The sequence below is a fragment of the Microcaecilia unicolor genome, chromosome 6 (assembly GCF_901765095.1).
Source record: "Microcaecilia unicolor chromosome 6, aMicUni1.1, whole genome shotgun sequence".
NCBI classification, from domain to species: Eukaryota; Metazoa; Chordata; class Amphibia; order Gymnophiona; family Siphonopidae; genus Microcaecilia; species Microcaecilia unicolor.
The window spans coordinates 296256369-296274359 of NC_044036.1; the positions used below are offsets into that span (position 1 = coordinate 296256369).

The following is a 17991-nucleotide window of genomic DNA, read 5'->3' on the forward strand; positions in this document are numbered from 1 at the left end:
AGATACCTGCCCATAGGCTTGCAACGTAGCCACCAAATTTGGTAAAGATTCCTGAGGTTGGGTGACAGTTAAGAGAATATCATCTGCAAAAAGTAATAATTTATGCTCTCTTAGGCCCAGCTATCCCAGGGTGGTCCCTTATCAAGCTGGCTAGGGGTTCTATGGCCAGGGCAAATAAAAGCAGTGATAAAGCACAACCCTGTCTTGTCCCTCTGTAAAGGGCAAAAGCAGGTGTACACGCCCCATTAAATTTTAGGCTACCTAGCGGATTACTGTACAGTAACTGTAACCATTGTAAACATTGACCCCCGAGACCCATGTGGCGCAACAGCTGAAAGAGAAAAGCCCAATATACATGGTCAAAGGCCTTCTCCATGTCCAAAGACAGCCAAAGCATGGGGGTCTGCTCCACCCTTACCCTGTGAATTAGATGGAGGGCAGTGTGAACATTATCAAAGGTCTGACATGCCCTAATAAATCCAGCCTAGTCTTCAAGGACCAACCGAGAAAGGTTGCGTTGGAGGCGACTGGCCAAAATTTTTGTAAAAATTTTATAATCAGTGTTCAAAAGAAATATAGGACATTAGGAGGAGCTCGGCAATGGATCTTTCCCGGGTTTGACTAATATTGTGGTCAATGCCAGCCTCCATGAATGGGGTAGCTCAGGGAGGAGGATCAGACCATTGAAAACCTGCAGCAACACCAGGGAGAGAATTTTCCCATAGAATTTATAGAATGTATTAAAGAATCCATCACAGCCCAGGGCATTGCCTAAGGGAGGATCCTGAATAGCACCCTGAACCTCATATAAGGTTCAGGGTACTATTCACCTCCACTGTAACCTTATTTAAATATTGTTGAATATCTAATGCAGTGGGGTCAATATCAGGTGTATAGAGCTGTAAATAATAGTGTAGGAACACCCTATGTATGAATGCACAGTCTGTCTGCAGAGTTCCTTTTTCATCTTGAATGCTGGAGATATTATTTCTAGCTTTTTGTTTCTGCAACTTATGTGCTAATAAGCAGATAACCTTATTGCCAAATTCGAAATTGGATTGACATGCTGTCTGGAGCGTATCTGCAATCTCTGCCATACACTCCATCTGAATGGCATGAATTGATTGCCTTAAGGCAGAAATCAATCCCAGTTGCTTCGGTTGCTGTTCCAGGCCCTGTAGTTCAGTTAACAGAACAGTTTCCTGGCAGTGTCTGGTTTTAGTGAGACTGTAAAGCAATGAGTTTACCCCGGATCACCGTCTTAAGGCCCTCCCAGAGACTGCCTCCATATCATTAAATTACAGATATTCCATTATCTTTCTCTATTTGTTGCACATTTTCAGGCGTCCCCAATCGGGCATCACTAAGTTGCCAGCATGTGGTCCCGACCTTTGAAGGTAACATATCTAGGCCAAGTATCAACAGGACATGGTCAGACCAAGCATATTGTGAGATATCAGAGAATTTCACCCTGTGCACCACAGATGGATATCCAAACCAATAGTCTATCCGAGAGTAGAACCCATGTACTGAATAATAAGTATAGTCTCGCTGAGTTGGATGAAAATGGCACCAAATTCCAGCATGCCAAAAGCTCTGAAAATGTATTCTAGCACTTTGAGCATATTGCGCCCCCCATCACCTACTGAATTTTCTATATGTGGGAGTAATGTCAGATTGAAATCCCTACCTACAAGGAGCTCACCCTCAAGATGAGCTAGGTGCAACATGGAGACATCTTCCCAGAAGGCCCATGGAGAACCATTTGGAGCATAAACATTCAAGAGAGTAAACAATGGTAGACCCCAGCTGTAAGTTAGGTAGAATATATCTCCCACCTCTGTCTCTTATAACCTTTTTTTTATCTCCCACTTGTGCATGGATGAAAAAGCCACCAGCACTCCCCTAATTTTAGTGTTTGCTTATTGGAGGGTATGTAAATCAAATGCTACTTCTTAGAAGCACAATGATGTTACTGCCTTGTAATCAAATATGTCTCCTGAATCAGAGCCACATCTGCCTTTAAGTGGAGTGGAGGAGTAGCCTAGTGGTTAGTGCAGTGGACTTTGATCTTGGGGAAATGAGTTCCACTGCAGCTCCTTGTGACTCTGGGCAAGTCACTTAACCCTTCATTGCCCCTGGTACAAAATAAGTACCTACATATATGTAAACCACTTTGAATGTAGTTGCAAAAACCTCGGAAAGGCGGTATATCAAGTCCCATTTCCCCCTTAAACATGCTAATTCCTTGAACATGAGCTGGCACTTCTGTGGCAAGTTCTGCACCTGCACATTCAGGGTCACACAAGTTAAACAAACCATATAATCAGTTTGTGGGAAAAGAAAGGATGGAGTAACAAAAGGCAAAAGTGTCTATGGTCTATGATGGGCACTCAACCTTAGTTTTCAAAGTTCTTTCCCTTCACTAAACTATTGGTGAAGCAAAATGGTTTCTGTAGCACCCATGATCATACAAGCCAACTTTATTTTTTAAACTGATTAGGGGTGCTAAACTCAATGGAAATTACCACTCCCTGGGCACTATTAATTAAGTTTGCTCAATACTGGGGGTGCTCAAGCACCCACAGTTGGCTCCTATTTATTTATTTATTTGTTACATTTGTATCCCACATTTTCCCACCTATTTGCAGGCTCAATGTGGCTTACATAGTACCATTATGGCATTCACCATCTCCAGTAAAGAAACAAACACAAAATGATGTTGTGGTCGAATAGGGTTCATGTGATATAGACACATAGGGGAATCACAGTTAGGATGAGTTATGCAATGTCCATGTAATCTTTGGTTTCGTTGTGTAGCAGGGTTTAGGCACTTAGGTAGGATCAGTGGGGTATGCCTTTGAACAAGTTGGTTTTTAATGATTTCCAGAAGTTTAGGTGAAAGTAATCCACCAAAGGTGGATGAACACTGACTCCCACGCAAATATACCAAGAATAGAGAGAGTGGGAAGTGGACCAATGACTCCAGGGAAATGGGATACAGGTCTACAAGGTACCACTTGTATCGAATAAAGTGGTACCTTGTAGACCTGTATCCCGTTTCCATGGAGTCATTGGCCCACTTCCCACTCTCTCTATTCTTCAGAAGTTTAGGTGGTCATATGTTTTCACGGCTTTTGGTAGTGCATTCCACAACTATGTGCTTATGTAGGAAAAGCTGGATGCGTAGGTTAATTTGTATTTGAGTCCTTTGCAGCTTGGGTAGTGGAGATTTAAATATGATCGTGCTGATCCGATTGTGTTTCAGGGTGGTAGGTCTATGAGGTCTGTTATGTATCCTAGGGCTTCACCGTAGATAATTTTGTGGACCAGGGTGCAGATTTTGAAGGCAATGCATTCTTTGATTGGGAGCCAATGTAGTTTTTCCTGGAGCGGTTTGGCGCTTTCGAATCTCGCTTAATGTAAGCCTGGCTGCTGTGTTTTGAGCGGTCTGAAGTTTCTTTGAGTTGTTCTTTGCAACCCACATAAATTCCACTGCAATAATCTGCATACCTTAGTACCATTGATTGTATCAGGTTGCGAAATACTTCCCTCGGGAAGAATGGTTTCACACGTTTAAGTTTCCACATTGAGTAGAACATTTTCTTGGTTGTAGAATTCACTTGGCTCTCAAATGTGAGGTTACGGTCTATTGTAACGCCAAGGATTTTCAGGCTATCTGAGCTAGAGAGGGTGTGGTCTGGGGTGTTTATATTTGTGGGTTTGTACATATGGTGATGGGATGAGAGAATGAGGCAGTGGTTTTTTTCTGTATTAAGTTTTTGTTGAAATGTGTTTGCCCATGTGTTCATGATATTTAAACTGCGCTTGATTTCGTTGGTGATTTCTGACCGGTCATGTTTGTAGGGTATGTATATTGTAACGTTGTCTGCGTAGATGAATGGGTTGAGACCTTGATCAGATAAGGACTTGGCTAGCGGGGTTATCATTAGGTTGAAAAGGGTCGGAGATAGTGGTGATCCTTGAGGTACTCCACAATCTGCTTTCCACGGTGATATGTTAGAATTTGATTTCACTTGGTATGTTCTGGTGGTTAGGAAGCCCTTGATCCATCTTAGTATGTTTCCACCGATGCCGAAGTAGTCCAGGAGTTTTAGTAGTATATTATGGTTTACCATGTCGAATGCACTGGACATGTCGAATTGAAGGAGAAGTATACTTTTACCTGTTGTTATTTCCTGCTTGAATTTGGCCAGGAGGGTAACTAGTACCGTTTCAGTGCTGTGGAAGGGGCGAAATCCTGATTGTGATTCATGTAATATTGAGAACTAGTAAAATATGCCTGTTTCTTGCGTTAATGAAACGGGTGCTAGCACGGTTTCCTTCCGAACCTCCCCCCCTCCCTACTCACCCCTTTCAGCGTTCTGATGGCACTGGCCGCCATTGTTGCGGACCTTGGCACGCCCCCTTCAATCTGCTGCGTCGTTGGTTGTGAAGCTACTGACGCCATTGCTCCGCCCTCGACGTCATCACGTTTGACGCGAGGGCGGGGCCCCAACACAGTGTTTTCGGTGGCTTCACCACCATGAAGGCTTCGAACCGGAAGTGCCCAGAGGACCTGACAGTGACGTCAGTGTCCTCAGAACGTTGAGGGTGAGTTTTATATATAGGATTTGTTTATATAAACAGTGAGTTGTTTGGTTACCATGCTTTCCATCAGTTTGACTACTAGTGGGATGGATGCTACTGGGCGGTAGTTGGTAAGTTCACTTTTTCTTGCGGGGGGGGGGGGGGATCTTTTGGTATTGGGGTGAGTAGGATGTTGCCTTTTTCCTTGGGGAAGAGACCTTGTTGGAGCAGGTAGTTTAGGTGGGATGCGAGGTCTAGTATGAAGCGGTTGGGGGCAGATTTTATTAGGTAGCTGGGGCACGTATCCAGTTTGCAGTGAATATCAGAGAATGTATGAATCGCTTGGGTAACTGTTTCGGCGGTGAGGAGAGTGAAATTTGACCAGGTTCGGTCTGCTGGGTATTGTCCAGAGGTTGGGTCCATACCGTTGATGAAGTTTTCAATGTCAGTATTGTGGTGAGGGAGTGTATTGCGTAGGTTTTCAATGATCCCTGTTTTTGTAAAGCAAAAAGTCTATAAGACAGGCAGTTTTATAAGTTATGTAGAAAAGACAGAAAATACTTGAGCTCTAGTAAAAATTATTCCACCTTCTGGAGGGTATAGGACTCACATGGAACCCAGGAGATTGCGATCCTACAACGAGAGTGCGGATAAGATACTATGGAAAAACTTCAGTCTCAAATGTTCTTACAACTCAGCTGAACGCAGAAACTAACTTGAAAAAAAAAAGTTTAAAGAAAATTAAACAAGTGAGAACCATAGTAGGCTTATTGCAAAAATGATAAGCGGTACTAACAAACGATAAACACGCTGCAAGACACATATTAAAAGAAAACAACAGATCCTCTACCTACCCACCCTACCCAGCAGGAGTCAGGAGGACTAGCGGTGGCGACGCACCCACCCGCGCCCGTGGAAGAAAAACGTCACTGATAAGAGACCCCTCCCTCTTCAGCTCCACGCTCAGGTTGACGTATGCCAAGATCAGTTCTGTTGTATCCTGGGGGCCGTAGTTCACGGCTCTTGAAAGGTGATCGAACCCGGAAGTGCCTTTAAAGACTGCAAGTCCCAGCATGCCCGGGCTTCGGTAGTTATGGAGTTGTTGGATGGGTACGGGTTGCTGTTCTTGTTCTGTTCCTCTGGCTTCTGCTGGGATCTGCGCTTGCTTCGCTGTAGCTTTTCCGACGTCTGCGAGTGTCATTTTCAGCCCGATCTTGATGGTGAGAGGCAGGTGGAGCGGGGAGGGTGAAACGAGGGTCCTCGCAAGGGATTTCCGGAGAGCTTACCAGTGTCCCTGATCATGTGACAAATCTTGAGTGCTTTTTGTATCTGCAGGTTTGGGCTGTGACTTGGCACAGAACGTGTTTGGCCAGCACCTGGCCCGGGAGCTGCTGCTCAAAGCTGTGACCGACTTTGTGGCGTTGGAGGAACCTTTGAAACCATTGGTGCTGTCATTCCATGGCTGGACCGGCACTGGCAAAACCTACGTCAGTTCGCTAGTGGTGAAGCATTTGTACCGCGATGGCAGTCGCAGTCCTTATGTTCATCAGTTTTCTCCCACTTTGCACTTCCCTCATGCAGAACGAATTGAGCAGTACAAGGTGAGCACATGCAGTGGTCTGGAACTGCCACCCCAAACACTGGGCACTACTTTAGAAACCTCTTTAGTGATTCGGTGCTGGAACTTTACTGTTGCAGGATGACCTGAAGCGCTGGATCCAGGGGAACCTTAGCAACTGTGCCCGCTCTATATTTCTTTTTGATGAAATGGATAAAATGCACCCAGGGCTTATTGATGTGATTGTCCCTTTCTTGGGCTCGTCCTGGGTTGTGTATGGCACCAACTATAGGAAAGCTATCTTCATTTTCGTAAGGTAGGTGGAATACATTCATACCCTTTTTTTTCCAGGTTCTTGGCATATCTGTGTTACTTGGACTACTCCAGAATCAGTCTGTAGGGATTGTGTAGGTATTGGTGATTTTGTACAGAGACTTTCTCTATCATACTGTTTGGAATTTTCATTTCTATTTAGCAATGCTGGAGGAGAACAGATTAACCGTGTGGCACTTGAGTTTTGGCGTACTCGAAAGGATCGGGAGGAAATGGAGTTACGGGATCTGGAATTAGCTATTTCAAAAGCTGTATTTGACAATCCACACCGTGAGTATGACATATTGTCTGATACTTCAAAACCTGCACGAAAAGCATGTAGTCCCCAAAATAGAAGGGAGTTGCATTGTTGGTCAGGGAGGGCCAGGGCCACGTTATAATCAGGATTGATAACTGATAGATTTGCAGTGGCATAGCCAGAAAGCAATTTTGGGTGGGCCAGCAGGTTGGATGGGTGGGCACCCATGCTCTGTCCCTACCCTTTCCATGCTGGACCTCTGCCTTACTCCCCACATGGTCCACATCTCTCTCCTTTCCCTTCAGCCATCCCCAATCCCCTGCATATCCAGCACCTATCCCAGCCCCCCTTCTACATGTCCAGCACCTCACCTCTCCTTTCCCGCCAACCCCCACCCGCAAATGCAGCTCCTCTCCCCTTCTCCCTGCAAATCCAGCACCTCTCCGTCTCCCCTTCCATGCAACCTCCTCCCTGCAAGTCCAATGCCTCCTCACCGTCTCCGTGTACTACCCCCGCTGCAGCGCTTGCAATTTGCTGTCGTCAGCGCTGCCTGACACAGCTGAGAGACGCGGCACGACGTCCTGCTCTGGGGCCTTCCCTCTGCTGCGCTAATTCAACTTCCTGTTTACGCAGGGCGGAACGCACGCGGCAGAGGGAAGGTCCCGGAGTAGGACGTCAACGCTGCATCTGTCAGCTGTGGCAGCACGCCGATGATAGCAAATTGCAAGCGCTGCCGCGGAGGTGGAAAACAGAGACTATAAGGTGAGGAGGCAGTGCCGATAGCGTTAAAGGGAAGCGCTACGGTGGGGGTGGGAGAGGGTGTGAGGGGTGACGGAGGTGTTGGGAGTCTTCTCTGGATGGGCCTGGGCCCATCCAGACCCACCCGTAGCTACGCCCCTGGATTATTGAAGAAAGTTCACGCTTGCTTCTGGAGACTTATATTTTTACAATGCAGTAGTAAGTAGTAGTGTCACTTGAAATGTTAAAAGGCATCATACTTGTCTTTTAAGCGTCCTTGTTTAAAATTTCATTTAATTTGTGCCAGAAGTAACACTACACATGATTAGTTAGCAGAAGCCCACAGCTATAGTATAAGCAGGTGACGAGGAAACTCCAGGAAAGAGACTTTGGAAAAAATGTAGTTCACACGGAAGGTGCACCTGGTTATAAAGAGATAGGTTTATATTCTGTTTTCTTTCCCTTAGTAGTAAACTGCTCTCGACCTGTTAAGATGGAGAGTGTCATTTTCCAGTTTCAGTTTCTGGAAGCAGCAATGTCTCTAGTTAGTTGGTAACTTTTGCCTGAGAGGCTGGACGGACTAGTGTACCCAAGCCTTCAGCTGAACAATAAGAAACCTTGTGGTGGTAGATATAGAGGACCTGAATTTTGATGTCATCCCCCCCCCCCACCAAAAAAAAAGTAATTGCATATAAATTATCAACTGAAACTTGGGCGGGGAACATGGTTTACTTGAGCCATGATATGTGGAGTAGCCTCCCTGGTTAAGTTGTCTTGAGATTGTTCTCAAGCTTTTGGTATTGCTGCTCTCAGCATTGCAAATAGTATTGAGGATTCCTTCCAGTGGACAGTTTAGAGGCACTGCCAGTGGGCAGGATTGATGTTTGTTATTTAATTTAGTATTTATGGTAGTGTGCAATGCCATGTATGTTGTGAGATGATTAAATGATTGAACAATCTATGCATTTTATAGAGTGAACAAGCCATAAAGCCCGTTACAACGGGCAACATTTCTGTTGTGCGTAATGTAATGAAATAGCCAAACGGGCAATATGTTTTATTTCTGAAATGTAGAGAGATAGAGAATGTGTATGAGAGAGAAAGTGTGTGTGAAAGTGAGTTGAGAGGCAGTGAGTGTGTAGAGACATAGAAAGTGCGTGTGTGCAAGAGTGTGAGTTGAGAGACAGAGTGTGTATATGTGTGTGTGAGACAGAGAGTGTGTGTGCACGCGCGTCTGTGTGAGTGTGAGCTGAGAGACAGTGTGTGCCCCCCCCCCCCCCCCAGGCACCCAGCGATTCTCCTCTGTCTCTCCCCCTCCCCCCCCGCGTAGCCACTCAGCGATTCTTCTCTCTCCCCTGCCCCTCCCTCCAGGCACCCACCGATTCTCCATCGCTCATTTGAAAGCCCTGCCCATCTGTAGCCTTCCCTTAGTTCTTTCCCTCTGAGTCCCGCCTTCTGACATCATTTCCTCTTTTCGCAAGGGCAGGACTCTGAGGGAACAACCTGGAAGGGAAGGCTATAGACGGGCAGGGCTTTCAAAGGAGAGACGGAGACTCAGTGGGTGCCTGGGGGGGGGGGGCATGGGAGAGAGGAGAATTGCTGGGTCGCAATGACAGACCGGGCCGGCGTGTTGGGTGTTTGTTACAGACCGCCGTTGATCCGCTGGTCCTGCCTCTACGTGCCACTGTTACTGCCTCTAAGAACTTCGGGACTCGGGATAGATCTGTGACGTGGTGCGCTGTTCTGCGCATGCGTGGCATGTCGGTCACTCTTCATTTATATAGTAGGATTGTGTTCTTAGGCTGAGCAGCTTGACAACAGCATTGGCACCTGTTTTTCACTATTGTTGTCTGATCTGGGTTTGTTCATTAGAAATACTTCAATTATACACTATTACATATAGAGGCATATTTTCAAAGCACTTTGGGAGGCTAAGTTCCATAGGTTTCTATGGAACTTTGGGAGGCTAAGTGCTTTGAAAATGAGCCTCAATGTCTTTGGGCATTAAAAAAAAAAAAGTTATGGAGGGAAAGCTAGCTGACACTATCCCTCCTGACAGCTAGCTGTGGCACTGTGGAGTGGAAACAAACTGCTTCCTTGCTCAACCATTTTTGTTTCCTTTTTAAAGATATTCTTTGTCGTTCTTTGTTTTTTTTTAAGAGTGGAGGAGTGGCCCAGTGGATAGATCACTGGTCTTGATATCCAGAGGTTGGCATGTTCAGATCCCCAGTGCTATTCCTTGTGATCTTGGGCAAGCCACTTAACCCTCCTTTGCCTCAGGTACAAATCTAGATTGTGAGCCTTCCAGAGATAGGGAAATAGCCAATATACCTGAATTCAAATAACTAAACAGGACCAAAACATGTTTGTCTACATCAGGCCTATCAACAGACCTAGACTGTACAGGATTACATTTCTGCCATCTGTTGGAGACTAATACTGGTGAGCTTAGATTGCACATGGGGCCCAATATTCAGAAAATGCTGAATAAGTTACCGTCCTAAATTTGTGCCCTATTTTCAGACAAACATAGGAGCATAACGTTTCAGCTACGAATTCATCTTAATTTAGGGGAGCTTAAAAGTTATATTCAGAAATGTAAGCCTGCCCTTTGTTTACCTTGAACTGGTCTGGAAGGATGCAAATGAAAGGTGGCAATACTTATTTAAAAACCACAGATGTCACTTCATCTCAACATAAGGTATACCATACTGAGGCAGATGAAAGCATCAAGCCCAGCATCCTTTCTCCAACAGTGGCCAGAATAGATCCAAGCCAGTATACTATATCCAGTAAGAGGCCACATCTCCAAATGGATACACAGTAGAGTTTAGTACCAGTATTGGTAAAGGGCCAAACCTGCATCTTAAAAAGTTGCCATACCCATCCCTGCCTATGGGAGACAAAGCATCAATACACATGGAAGGAGGAAAGTATATTCCATAGACAGAAAGCTGTGATGCTGCTGCATCCGGTATATCAGCCTACAGATATTTTGAAATCTTATGCCAGCTTCAAAATTTTGTGCTGGCATATATGAAAAAGCAGCATTTGGGGCTAGAGGAAAAGTGGGGATTTTGAAACAAATCATGCTGGGGGTTTCTGACCCAATATGAGTAGGATAGAGGAAGTCCAAAGGAGGGCTACAAAAATGAGGCATAATCTTAGGGTAAGACTTACATATTCTGTGTTATATTCTTTTCAGGCTATTAAATTTTGCTCTGAGGACTGAATCAAACTTAACATAATCAAGATACATATATGTGGGTCTAAGACATTTTAATGATTTTATATACTAATTTGGTTTGAAACTTATGATTTCATGTATGTTCTTTCCAATAGTGCACACTGCGCTGGGACTAGTGATTTGTAAATAAAATCTTGGAGGAAAAAGCTAGAACTACAGCACCATGCAAATAGAATGCATAAAAGTGTTCAGTACTTTTCTGTAAAATAATGGGGTTGTGAGGGGCAGAATCAAGAGTAATGGAATGGCTATTCATACTAGAAAAAGTGGTGGTTGCAGAACAGCTGCTGGGTACAGACATGTGATTTCAGGATTACCTTGGATCAGTTTTTCATGAAGAAGATGGGGATATGGGACCACATCTTTGGATGCTGTCATCCACATAGGGGGCAATTCCATAACAGGGTGTCAAAAGCAAGCAGGTAGTGCACTTATTCTGTAACTGCAAGTAAGCATATATTTCCTGTTGTAGAAGATTAGTGTAAACAGCAGCAACATGCCTCCATTTAGGCAAACCCACTTAAGCCAGATCTATCTATGCCTGGCATAAATGTGAGCTCCTGGATATGGAATTTAGGGTGCAACTTACAGTTTGCATGCATAATTTGGAGCCCTATCTTGCCCTGCTCTTGTTTACACTCTCCTTGCAGTGAGGTGCATACTTTATTGAATACCGCCGAGTGAGCTAGTAGCACTTATGCCTTGAAATGCCTATTTATCCATGTAACTGCTAGCTTTCTATAAATTTAAGCACCCGATAGGCACTTACATTTAGACACTCTGTTCTAGAATGAGGATAGTGCTATCTCTGGATTTGCACTCTTCAGGAGCTCTGGAGAACCCAGCAGCTTCCAGAACATGCACAACAGCTCTGCACTTGTCAGCTGAGGATAACCATAGGGGAACTTAAGAGGCAAAGGTGAAATTAGGTCTTACCTGCTAATTTTCTTTCCTCTAGACCCTCCAGACCGGTCAAGACGCGTGGGTTATGCACTCCTACCAGCAGAGGGAGACTGAGAAAACACTGAGCTTTGGATACTGTATATATAACCTGTGCAGTACACCCACTAGCCAGTATAACCGTAACAAAGCAGAGAAACTAAAACCCTAACCAAAACTATCAACCCTGTACGTGGACATTGCCAAATGGCAGAACAGATTTATGTTCTTTTAATCTGTTTTATTCACTGAATTCTGCTTGTGCTTCTACCGGTGGGCTATCCAACCACACCTGATTCAGACTCATACTAACCAACATCTGAAAGGAACCAGAGTCTGAATTATGTAAATACAATCATCAGCTGCCAAGAGATATCCAATTACTAAAGTCTACCTCCTGGCCTACAGAAAACCACCGGGCGGGCCCTTGACCGGTCTGGAGGGTCTAGAGGAAAGAAAATTAGCAGGTAAGACCTAATTTCACCTTCCTCAGCGACCCTCCAGACCGGTCAAGACGCGTGGGACGTACCAAAGCAGTAAATCTCTACGGGTGGGACCCCCTTAGGCCAGAGGTCAACACAGCAGCCCCAAAACCTGCCTCCTCTCTAGCATGAACATCAATCCGATAATGTTTAACAAACGAATGCAGAGAGGACCAGACTGCCGCCCGACAAATCTCTAGAGGAGGAAGCATACTACTTTCCGCCCAAGAGGCTGCTACTCCCCTGGTGGAATGAGCCGAAAAACCCTTAGGTACCGTACGACCCTTCAAGACGTAAGCAGACGCAATCGCCTCCTTCAACCACCGAGCTATCGTTGCCTTGGACGCAGCTGCTCCCTTTTTAGAACCGCCAAAAAGAACGAACAGCCGATCAGACGTTCTGAACTCCCGAGTTCTAGATAGATAACACCGCAACACTCGCTTCACGTCCAACTTCGCCAGTCGACGCTGTTCCGAGTCTCCAGCCAGATTCCCCAAGACTGGCAGAGAAATGACCTGATTCACATGAAAGTCGGACACTACCTTGGGCAAAAATGAGGGCACCGGTCGCAGAGAAACCCTTTCCTTGGAAAAAGACAAGAATGGCGTTCTACAAGACAAAGCCTGGAGTTCCGAAACTCTGCGCGCTGAAGAAATGGCTACCAAAAACACCGTCTTTAAGGATAGATCCTTGTCCGTAGCCGAAGCCAACGGTTCAAACGGAGGCCGAATTAACGCTTCCAAAACCAGATTCAAATCCCACGGAGGAACCAGCCGGCGTTGCGGAGGCCGAAGCAATTTCACTCCCTTCAAAAATCGAATCACATCCGGAGACGAAGCCAATGACCTACCTTGAACCTTGCCACGAAAACAAGACAAGGCTGCCACCTGAACCTTCAAAGTAGACAAGGCCAGCCCCTTGTCCAGACCATCCTGCAAAAATTCTAACACATCCGCGACCGAAGCGTGTATCGCCCTCAAATCCCGAGCCAGGCACCAGTGCTCAAAAAGCCTCCAGACTCGAACGTACGCCAGTGAAGTGGACTGCCTCCGGGAACTCAACATCGTAGCCACAACTCTGGAAGAAAAACCCTTCTTCCTCAACTTGCTCCTTTCAAGAGCCAAGCCATAAGCGAGAACTGAGCCGGATCTGGGAGAGTGATGAGACCTTGACACAACAACACTGTCTCTGTCAACGGCAGGGGCTCCGCCACCGCCAGACGCACCAGATCTCCGTACCACGGGCGACGCGGCCAATTTGGAGCTATCAGAATCACCCGACCCGGGTGCCGTTCGATGCGTTGAACTACTCTCCCCACTAATGGCCACGGAGGGAACACGTACAGCAACTCCTGAGGCCACGGCAGCATCAGGGCGTCGATCCCTTCCGACCGCGGGTCTCTTCTGCGACTGAAGAACCGCCGCACTTGCGCATTGCACGCCGTTGCCATGAGATCCATCACAGGAATCCCCCACACCGACACAATGCGATTGAAAACCGATCGATGAAGAGCCCATTCCCCGGGGTCTAGAGTATGTCTGCTCAGATAATCGGCGTCTACGTTGTCCACCCCGGCCACATGAGCTGCCGACAAGGCCTGAAGATGAAGTTCCGCCCACTGGCACAACTGCGCTGCTTCCTCTGCGACTGCGCGACTCCTTGTGCCCCCTTGCCGATTGACGTATGCTACGGCCGTGGCATTGTCGCAGAGAACTCTGACAGCCTTGCCTTGAAGCATCGTCTGTAAATACTGAAGAGCCAAACGAATGGCCCGTGTCTCCAACCGGTTGATGGACCACTGGGCTTCCTCCTGAGACCACCGTCCCTGCGCCACCTGCCCGAGACAATGAGCCCCCCAACCTGACAGGCTGGCATCCGTGGTGAGAATTACCCATTCTGGAGCTTCCAGCGGCATTCCCTTCACTAGGTTTCGAACGTCTAGCCACCAACGGAGGCTGAGACGCGGAAGAGCAGTCAGAGGCAAACGCATCTCCAACGCCTGCGATTGAGGAGACCACCGACTGAGAAGTGCCGACTGCAACTGCCGCATGTGTGCTCTGGCCCAGGGAACCACCTCTATCGTCGCTGCCATCATGCCCAAGACCTGAAGGTAAGCACGCGCTGTCGGTCTGTCCCCCGCCAGGAAGTGACGAATCTGCTCCTGTAATTTGCGGATCCGAAGAGCCGGCAACACCACTCGACCGTTGAGCGTCTCGAAGTGCACTCCTAGATACTCGAGAGATTGGGATGGGACGAGATGGCTCTTGCTGTGGTTCACTACCCAACCAAGCGATTCCAGCAAGGCTACCACTCGCGCTGTAGCCACTTCGCTCTCCGACCGAGACTTGGCCCGAATCAACCAATCGTCCAGATACGGGTGTACCAACACGCCCTGTTTCCGCAAAGCCGCCGCCACTACTACCATGACCTTGGAGAAGGTTCGGGGAGCTGTAGCTAGCCCGAAGGGAAGAGCACAAAACTGAAAATGCTTTCCTAAGACCGCAAAGCGCAGAAAACGCTGATGCGCCGTCCGAATGGGAATGTGAAGATAAGCTTCCGTCAAATCCAGCGACGTCAGGAACTCTCCCTGCCGCACCGCTACAATAACGGACCGCAACGTCTCCATGCGAAAAGAGAGAACCTTGAGCGCTGAATTGACTCCCTTGAGCTCCAACACCGGACGCCAGGCATCCTCCTTCTTTGGTACTACAAAATAGATGGAATAGCACCCTAAGCATCTCTGCGCGGGAGGAACAGGAACCACTGCTCCCAGGGCAAGAAGGCGACGCAACGTGTCCCGAACTGCTGCTTTCTTTATTCTTGAATGACACGGGGACTCCAGAAACCTCTCGGGAGGCGACTCTTCGAATTCCAGCGCATACCCATCTCGAATCACCTCGAGAACCCACTGATCGGACGTGATTTGGACCCAGCTCTTTTAAAACCGACTCAGCCGAGCCCCTACTCGTACCAGAGCCTGGGTCCGCACACCTTCATTGCACATTCCGTCCGGAAGACTGTCCTCTCGAGGCAAAGTCACGCCCTCCGCGACGATTCCCTCGAAAGGACTGGGTGCGCTGAAAAAACCGTCCTCTAAAAGACCCACTAGTCCGTCCCGGCCTATACCGCCGGGCCTCAGCAAAACGACCACGAGCAGACACCCCCCTGGTGCCCGACTTGGGACGTAAATCCGGCAGGCGAGGAATCTTCGCCTCACTAAGGCCCTTCACCAAATTGTCCAAATCCTCTCCAAAGAGCATGGTTCCCTTAAAGGGAAGAGAGCACAACTTCGCTTTAGAAGCCGCATCCGCGACCCAGCCTCTCAGCCATAGGGCCCTACGCGCTCCCACTATCATAGCCATATTCTTGGCGGACGCCCTCAACAAATCATAAAGGGCATCCGACAAGAAAGACGAACCCATCTCGAGCTTGGCTAATTCCTGAACTCCGGAGGCCCCAACCTCCACTGACTCATCCAGGAGTTTCTCGGCCCAGCGAAAACATGCTCGGGCTACTAGACCCCCACATACCGAGGCCTGGAGCGCGAGCGCCGACAAATCAAAACTACGCTTAAGGAAGGCGTCAACCCTCCTATCCTGGGGGTCGCGAAGAGCGGCTCCGCCGTCTACCGGGATCGCCGTCGCTCTAGTCACTGCTGTAACCACTGCATCTACCGTAGGGGCCCTCAAGGAATCTTTATCCTGCTGAGGCAGAGGATAGAGCCGCGCCATTGCCTTAAAGACTTTGCATGGAGCATCCGGTGACTTCCACTCCTGGGAAATCATCTCCCGGAGATCCTTGTTCATAGGAAAGGACCGCGCCTTACTGTGAATACCCTTTACCAAAGGGTCCTGTCCCGATTCACCCACGGGCACCTCCGGCTCAAACTTGTGTCACCGTGACCTGGTCTATGAGCTCCGCAAGCTCATCCCTATGGAATATTCTGACCACAGAGGGATCCTCACCAGGCAAGGCATCAATAAGGCTTAGAGAGTCTTCAAACCCCTCTACCTCCTCCTCAATACCTATTGGGTCTTCAGAACCCAGCTGAGACAAACAGTCCCCATCTTCTGACCATTCCAACCTTGGCCTCTTAGTTAGCACAGAGCCATGACCCTCCTCCACTTGAGGAGGCCCGGCCTTCCAGGCTTGGAACAGGGTCCACACAAAATCTGGAGGAAAACCGGCACTTCCTGAGCCCTCCGAGGGAACTTTCTGCCCTAAACCGGAGGAAGCTGGCCCCACACTCGGCGCTTCCGCGGATCGCGCCTGATTCAAAATGGCGGCCGTTCCCGCCGAAACTGCAACCGCCGACATCGCGCCTGCCTGCGATCCCGCTGTCACCAACACCGGCGAAGCCGTCGGCACTTCCGCGGCCAACACGGGGGGCGCCGAAATCAGCTGTTTAGGCTCACCACAGAGGCGACACTGACCGCCCGCCGTCTCTAATCCCCGCCGCGAACAGGCGCGGCAACGAAGCAGCTTGCCTGTCATAATTAAACCCCCACACAGTCCGCTTCGCACCAAATACTCTGCTAAGCAATTTCGCACTGCTCTCCCGTCTAGTGCAGGGAACTGAACTCCCTTCCGTTCCGCACTAAATAAATAATAAAAGGCTCTTAAAGGCCCAGAACACTGCTGGCAGCTGAAAATTGTGAGGCACTCAAGGCTCCAGTACATGGAAAGCAGCCGAGGCACAGAGCTGCCACTTATTCAAAGATGGAGAGCAGCTTAGGGGGAGGGACCCGCAACACAGGTGTAACACCCCAGGGGAAACACTGGGCCCCACCGGACCCAGGGCCCCGAAGCACACTTTTTTTTTTTTTTTTTTTTCCACGTACAGGGAGACACAGAATTAACCAAATTGGAACCAACAACCCAATTCTTACTTCCTATGAGGAAAACTACCTCACCAGACCAGTGAAGACTGCACAGGCTGTCCTTCTACCTCTGCTGAGACTGAGAAAATACTGGCTAGTGGGTGTACTGCACAGGTTATATATACAGTATCCAAAGCTCAGTGTTTTCTCAGTCTCCCTCTGCTGGTAGGAGTGCATAACCCACGCGTCTTGACCGGTCTGGAGGGTCGCTGAGGAAGTGGAAGTAAAGCCAGAGTTCATTTAGGTTTACAATGGGGAAAGGTAGACAGTGGGACTTTGGCTTAGAAGTGGTCTGTTATAGAATAGGGCACAAGATAGTGAAGCATGGAATAGCTGCTTTTACTTGGTATTTGTGTTATATTTTGTCACTTTTTTTGTTGTAACCCTTTGCTTTTTTTTTGGTTTCTGTTTTACAGATGGATTCTGGCAGTCCCAGATCATTGATGAGCAGCTTATTGACTTAATTGTACCCTTTCTGCCACTGCAGCGGAACCATGTTAAGCAATGCGTGAGGAGTGAGCTGAAGCAGCAGGGCTTACTACCGCAGCAGAACCTTCTCCAGTCTGTCACAGACAGTATCACCTACTTTCCAGAGGAGGAGCAGATCTTCTCATCTACAGGTTGCAAAACTGTGGCTTCTCGCATCAACTTCTTCTTATGAAGACACTTTGCCCAGAGGATGTGTGGCATTTCTTAAACGAGGAGCACATCTTGCTCTGTGTTTGTCAAGGGAAGGGCTTGCTACCTCAGACAAACCTCTCAATGAACTAAGGTCAAGGTGTGCAGAGATAAGAAGGTGAAATTAGGCCTTACCTGCTAATTTTCTTTCCTCTAGACCCTCCAGACCGGTCAGTCTCCCTCTGCTGGTAGGCATGCATAACCCAAGCGTCTTGACCGGTCTGGAGGGTTGCTGAGGAAACTGAAGTTGTTCTATTTTGCTATTCTTTGCTCTAATGAAGCTTTGTGACATCACCTGTGCACAGATA

General features: G+C 47.8%; 1 protein-coding gene across 2 annotated transcripts; it reads left to right on the forward strand.

Moving 5' to 3' along the window:
- Positions 1-5572: 5572 nt before the first annotated feature.
- On the forward strand, positions 5573-17873 carry TOR2A (torsin family 2 member A). Of its 2 annotated transcripts, none has more exons than XM_030207953.1 (5): positions 5573-5810; positions 5926-6191; positions 6289-6464; positions 6624-6751; positions 17422-17873. In XM_030207953.1, exons 1-5 carry the CDS (start codon positions 5684-5686, stop codon positions 17664-17666), a joined length of 942 nt encoding a protein of 313 aa, XP_030063813.1. In that variant the 5' UTR covers positions 5573-5683; the 3' UTR covers positions 17667-17873. The 2 variants fall into 2 exon arrangements, with proteins under 2 accessions (XP_030063813.1, XP_030063814.1); XM_030207954.1 differs by having other exon boundaries at positions 5669-5700.
- The last annotated feature ends 118 nt before the right edge of the window (positions 17874-17991 follow it).

Bases quoted from the DNA above. Each gene is read 5' to 3' on its own strand.
- TOR2A (XM_030207953.1), top strand. From the start codon at position 5,684: ATGGAGTTGTTGGATGGGTACGGGTTGCTGTTCTTGTTCTGTTCCTCT. The intron at 5,811-5,925 runs GTGAGAGGCAGG...TTGTATCTGCAG, and splicing joins TTTTCAGCCCGATCTTGATG to GTTTGGGCTGTGACTTGGCA. The intron at 6,752-17,421 runs GTGAGTATGACA...TCTGTTTTACAG, and splicing joins TGTATTTGACAATCCACACC to ATGGATTCTGGCAGTCCCAG.